At 41.2% G+C, this 6670-nt stretch overlaps 1 protein-coding gene across 1 annotated transcript; it reads right to left on the reverse strand.

Moving 5' to 3' along the window:
• Positions 1–990: 990 nt before the first annotated feature.
• Positions 991–2542, reverse strand: LOC138790005 (filaggrin-2-like). Its single transcript, XM_069968907.1, has 3 exons — positions 2450–2542; positions 1882–2044; positions 991–1238 (listed from the first exon to the last, which is right to left on the reverse strand). The coding sequence occupies exons 2-3, from the start codon at positions 2014–2016 to the stop codon at positions 1071–1073; spliced, it is 303 nt and encodes a 100-aa protein (XP_069825008.1). The 5' UTR covers positions 2017–2044; positions 2450–2542; the 3' UTR covers positions 991–1070.
• Positions 2543–6670: the final 4128 nt, after the last annotated feature.

Genomic DNA, 6670 nt, shown 5'->3' on the forward strand with positions numbered 1-6670 from the left:
TTCACTAACATAACATACATTACAAAGTTGTATAACTTTGTAATGTGTGTTATTTAGTGAATTATTTTCTAACGCCGCACAAATCCTTTAATAATATTCGCCAGCAAATTCCACTGTCTGCCAAAATTGACATAGCAAGTGTATGGGTGGACAGCGGAATTCACTGGGATGGGCAGAACATCAAGGCCATGTGGCGAATCTGCTTGAAGTCTCTGCGCGTATTCAGTAGTGGGAACATACCCTAGGAGCAGAATTTCCTCCACCACCAGACACTCCAGGACGGGTCAGAGGCGTTATAAGCGCCGCTACAGTATAACTAAACACTATTGTTTATCTTCAATCCACACCAAAAACTAGTATTGACGTGAATTAACAATCAGTACTGACGGTAAATCTTCAATAGAGACATTTTCATTAAACTTATGCAGCTAAGTGGATCATGAATCTGGAGATTAGTAGGACTACAAGTCCAAGACTAACTGTTACTAAACCATTGATATTTTAAAGAAATATATACTGCTGTTTAAATAGTGGCATATATGTAATTGACTCAAGGGTATGATTATTGCGATCTTGCATTTGGCCGGCACCCAGCGATACCGCATAATATACAGAGACTTTTTTTCATTCCGTCATTTTTACCTTTTTACATTTTTTTGATTTATTCTTTATGCACCGTCTTTTATGGCATTTTTTAAAATCCTAATATCCTGTGCTGATTTTATTGTATCTTAATTTATTTTCATTTTTATTTCTCCTACATGTTGTATAACTTATAATAACATATATAACATATATAACTTATACAATGTTATATATGTGAGACTCCCAAAGTAGATGAACTATTATCACTATTATAATTACTGAATTACATTCAATTCCAACAATTTTCGTTTGAAGTAGGGCTGATCCTTGGTCTTGAGGACTAAAATTTTCTTTTTTATATACCACGTCATTTGTTTAGGAAATCTATACAAGGAGTCATGTATCTGCTTTTTAACCATACGCCACTTTATTAGATGCTGATGACATTCATCACATGGCAAAACAAGGAAAGCGTCACATATTTCTTAAGAACTTGCAGGAGCTTCAGCTTCTTTAACTCCAACTTTGCCCTCGCTGTAAGCCTTTAGGAGAAGACATAGGATGTGAGCGTATTTCTTAATATCAACTCCTTCTTCCTTGCAAGCCTTCAGTTTGGCCTCCACTTCTTTAGCTACTTCTGGGTCTGATGGATTCTGTAAAGTAACAAAAAAATCCCTTATGAGAAACACTGTTCTGGTTAGAATACACATATAACAGCATCCAAAAATTCTGTGTATTATTATTTTTTGAATATAAGATTGAAGGTATCAATGTTTTAAAGCAGGGATGGGGAACCTTTGGCCCTCCAACTGTGGCAAAACTACAATTCCCATCATGCCTCGAAGCTGAAGCTAAAGCTTTGGTTGTCCAGGCATGATGGGAATTGTAGTTTTGCAACAGCTGGAGGGCCTAAGTTTCCCCATCCCCGTTTTAAAGCTTGGAAAGAAAGGATATGCAAAGAAGTTCCAAATTATCAAGGTAACTTTCCCAAAAGTAAGTGCCTCACTCCAACTTGGAGTCTTCAAACATGACTAGGGATATATGCCAAGCAGGAGACGTCTTGAGAAGAAGAGATTACCCATCCGTAGACATGTGTATCAGGGTTATTTCCCTGTCAGTATACAGCAAGGTGCAGCTGGCTAGTGGGAAGCCTATTGTCATTGGACCAAAGGGGTTTAGTTTGGAGAACGTCAAAAAGTTATATGGAGCCATCCATTTTCCACTAGTATATAAAAAAATTCATATTACCACTTATATTTGTTTTATGGGAATAAAACATGTATGTATAATACTGACCTTCAGCCATGGAGCTAGGTTGGCCTCCACAAATTCTTCAACTTTTTCACCCTTTGCAATCCCTGTTTCTTTATCGGCATATTTGTGGAACTCCTCAATCAGGGCTACCACGTTCTTCATAACATTGGTGTCCATTGTTATTATGTCGTGATCGTGCGGAAACCTTGTGAAACAGAAAATCATTATTTCGTGTACTACATCATATACCCTAGTCAATGTGACCCTTTGACCATCCGATGTGCAGGGAGGAGCAGCGCAGACCCATTCTAGGTAATTGGTCCGGCACAAGATGGTGGCTGGGAAATCGGCTGTACAGGTAGAACCTAGGGGGGGCACAGCAATAAACCAACACTACGTCCCCTTTAGTCTCAGGATCTGTGGACGTTCCAGAGCCCGTTCCTTTTATCCCCATAAATATTAAACATAAAGGCAGAAGGAAAACCTCTAAGCACCTTGTGCAGTAACCAACGCAAAGCTCCGAACAGCTTATACAGTCAGGTGTATAATAGTCATGTGATAAGTAACATATTGTGAAGATAGTTAATATCATCTGTCAGTAAGAACTTACCAAGTGGAATAATCCCAGATGAGACTGTGAATTCAGATCTCAGCGCTCTCCTTATATACCCTGGATCCAGCTATTTATTATAGTAAACCTGCTCCACCCTTAAACCTGTTCAACTTCTAAAATTTGGTCCCAGGTCATCCACCTTGTAGGATAGTCAGGATGCTGAGCGCACACATGGAGGTTACTGATTCATCCTCCAGAAATAGGATAGAGAAAAATAAGTATCAAGTTCAAAAGTTCTTATGCCAAATTATAGTTTTTGGTTTTTGTCAGGTGCCATAGGTGTCATCCGTGCCAAATGACAGCTCTGCATTCAATCTCAAACGCAGATGAATTTACAGACCAAGGTGGAGATCGACTGGTCAATTGTCACCTTGTAGTTCAAAACTACAACTTTCTCTTTCCAACCATGTAATCCATAAGGGGGTACTCCAGTAAAAAATTTTTTTTTTAAATCGGCTGGCATCAAAAAGATAAGCTGCTGTATGTCCTGCAGGAAGTAATTTCTGACACAGTGCTCTCTGCTGCCACCTCTGTCCATGTCAGGAACTGTCCAGAGCAGGAGATGTTTTCTATGGGGATTTGCTACTGCTCTGGACAGTTCTTGAAATGGACAGAGACGGCAGCGGAGAGCACTGTGTCAGACAGGAAAGAATACACCACTTCATGCAGGACATACAGAAGCTGATAAGTACTGGAAGTTTTCTTATATAAGTAATTTACTAACCTGTATAACTTTCTTAGACAAGTTCATAGGGGCCTCTGGACCCTTATTCGGGTTAAGTTTGTTCAGATTAGAATCATGGAACTTTTTAATCATTCCATGTACATTTATGGACCTAGCAGGGTCCCAGGATCTCTCCACCAGACTATAACTCTATAACACTATAATATTGACAATATTTCAGAATTTTCGAACAATAACTATACCTCATACTCCAGTCTGTCTACTCTCTTAAAGGAGAAGTCCAGCGAAAATTTTTATTAAAGTATTGTATTGCCCCCCCAAAAGTTATACAAATCACCAATTAAAGAAAAAGGGCATGGAGGAGACTACAATGATTGTAGGTACTAGATACACAGTTTATAAACAATTATTAAAATCACAAGCAATAAATATATAATACAAAAAATAAATAAGAAAAAAAATAAATGTCCCAAAGTGAATGGCTGCGATCATAGGCTAGTATTGTGAATGCCGATCTTACTCACAGTTCATTATGCTATCCGGCCGGATAAACAGCTAATGTTCACAGAGTCTAGTCCATGAGAGTGAAGCAACCAGATGGAGTAATCCTTAGCGTGTGATCTGTTGGACGCCGTGCCGTGGCCACAGCACGTGATATCCGCACGTGATCTGATTGATTATCTTGGACGTAGAAAGACTCCCAGCAGAGTCGTACTGAGATCGCAGTTGGAGTAGATTAGATGGATGTATGATGGGGATAGTTGTCCCCCAAATTGTGCTATGCTAGACGCGTTTCGGAAACTCTCTTTCCATCCTCAGTAGCGAAAAACTATCCCCATCATACATCCATCTAATCTACTCTAACTGCGATCTCAGTACGACTCTGCTGGGAGTCTTTCTACGTCCAAGATAATCAATCAGATCACGTGCGGATATCACGTGCTGTGGCCACGGCACGGCGTCCAACAGATCACACGCTGAGGATTACTCCATCTGGTTGCTTCACTCTCATGGACTAGACTCTGTGAACATTAGCTGTTTATCCGGCCGGATAGCATAATGAACTGTGAGTAAGATCGGCATTCACAATACCAGCCTATGATCGCAGCCATTCACTTTGGGACATTTATGTTTTTTCTTATTTATTTTTTGTATTATATATTTATTGCTTGTGATTTTAATAATTGTTTATAAACTGTGTATCTAGTACCTACAATCATTGTAGTCTCCTCCATGCCCTTTTTCTTTTTCTATTTCCCTTAAGTGTAAACAGGTGTACACTCTGGAGTATAGACTCTGATAGTAGGCAGTTACAAGTTGGTGGGACGTTTTCTTTTCTTTTGTTGTTCTGTTTTAAATCACCAATTAACACTTATTATGGTAAATGCTTATAAAGTGTTTTTTCCCCTGCACTTACTACTGCATCAAGGCTTCACTTCCTGGATAACATGGTGATGTCACTTCCTGGATGAAATGGTGATGTCACTTCCTGGATAACATGGTGATGTCACTTCCTGGATAAAATGGTGATGTCACGACCCGACTCCCAGAGCTGTGCGGGCTGTGGCTGCTGGAGAGGATGATGGCAGAGGGATGCTCAGTGTCCCTCCAGTGCCCTGTGTACCTCAGTGTCTCCCTACCATCATCCTCTCCAGGAGCCACAGCCTGCACAGCTCCGGAAGTCGGGTCGTGACATCAGCCTTGATGCAGTAGTAGGTGCAGGGAAAAAGTGGTGATTTGTATAACTTTTGGGGGGCAATGCAATACTTTAATAAAAATTTTCACCAGACTTCTCCTTTAAATGATGCAAGAGGTCTTCTTTGGACCTTGAGAGCAGGATTAATAATTTGAAGAATTACAAAAGGTCCAATACACCAGAAGGCTTATTTTCCAAGAGGTACTTTAAAGGGGAACTCCGGATAAGAAAAACTTGTTTTCTATTAAAAGTACATTACAAGTTAAATATATGTGTCTATACAATGTTTGGCTATGTTCACACTACGTTAGAGATCGGCCTTTCCGTGACCCGGCGCGGTCACGGCCGGCCGGTCTCAGCCCGGATCATGGTGTTACAGGTAGAGAATACAGTGTGCTGTGTGGTGTTACAGGTATAGAATACAGTGTGCTGTGTGGTGTTACAGGTAGAGAATACAGTGTGCTGTGTGGTGTTACAGGTATAGAATACAGTGTGCTGTGTGGTGTTACAGGTAGAGAATACAGTGTGCTGTGTGGTGTTACAGGTATAGAATACAGCGTGCTGTGTGGTGTTACAGGTAGATAATACAGCGTGCTCTGTGGTGTAACAGGTAGAGAATACAGCGTGCTTCGTAGTGTAACAGGTAGATAATACAGCGTGCTGTGTGGTGTTACAGGTAGAGAATACAGTGTGCTGTGTGGTGTTACAGGTAGAGAATACAGCGTGCTGTGTGGTGTTACAGGTAGAGAATACAGCGTGCTGTGTGGTGTTACAGGTAGAGAATACAGCGTGCTGTGTGGTGTTACAGGTAGAGAATACAGTGTGCTGTGTGGTGTTACAGGTAGAGAATACAGCGTGCTGTGTGGTGTTACAGGTAGAGAATACAGTGCTGTGTGGTGTTACAGGTAGAGAATACAGTGCTGTGTGGTGTTACAGGTAGAGAATACAGCGTGCTGTGTGGTGTTACAGGTAGAGAATACAGTGCTGTGTGGTGTTACAGGTAGAGAATACAGCGTGCTGTGTGGTGTTACAGGTAGAGAATACAGTGTGCTGTGTGGTGTTACAGGTAGAGAATACAGTGTGCTGTGTGGTATTACAGGTAGAGAATACAGCGTGCTGTGTGGTGTTACAGGTAGAGAATACAGTGTGCTGTGTGGTGTTACAGGTAGGGAATACAGCGTGCTGTGTGGTGTTACAGGTAGAGAATACAGTGTGCTGTGTGGTGTTACAGGTAGAGAATACAGCGTGCTGTGTGGTGTTACAGGTAGAGAATACAGTGTGCTGTGTGGTGTTACAGGTAGAGAATACAGCGTGCTGTGTGGTGTTACAGGTAGAGAATACAGTGTGCTGTATGGTGTTACAGGTAGAGAATACATATTCATATACATACATTCATATACATACATATACATTCAATACATATACATATTATGTATGTATATGTGGAGGCTGCACAGCTGAAGGATCGCAAAGGATTGTGTTTGTGTGTTACCAGAATCTGTAGACCAGTAGGATTTCTGTTTTCTTCTCTCCTATCATCTCCTTCTTTCTTCTTCTATTGCACTCTTTCACCCAATCACTGCCTACCATACACGCTGTAGAGGAAGTTAGTCCCATGGGTGGGGAGGAGCAAGAGTCTTTCGTTCTGGATATTGTGGAGGAAGGACACATGCTAAATAGCTCTCCACAGTGGTCCTGTTTGAGCCCTGGCCCTCTGCCAGGTCTCCGTACCTGTAGTTCAGTCCTAGTTAGTACCCCGCATGGGAAGGACACAAGACAGCACACCTCTCTCAACTTCTTCACTAGTAACACTCCAAAGCACTATACACTGTTAAAC

This window comes from Dendropsophus ebraccatus, chromosome 4 (genome assembly GCF_027789765.1).
Source record: "Dendropsophus ebraccatus isolate aDenEbr1 chromosome 4, aDenEbr1.pat, whole genome shotgun sequence".
NCBI classification, from domain to species: domain Eukaryota; kingdom Metazoa; phylum Chordata; class Amphibia; order Anura; family Hylidae; genus Dendropsophus; species Dendropsophus ebraccatus.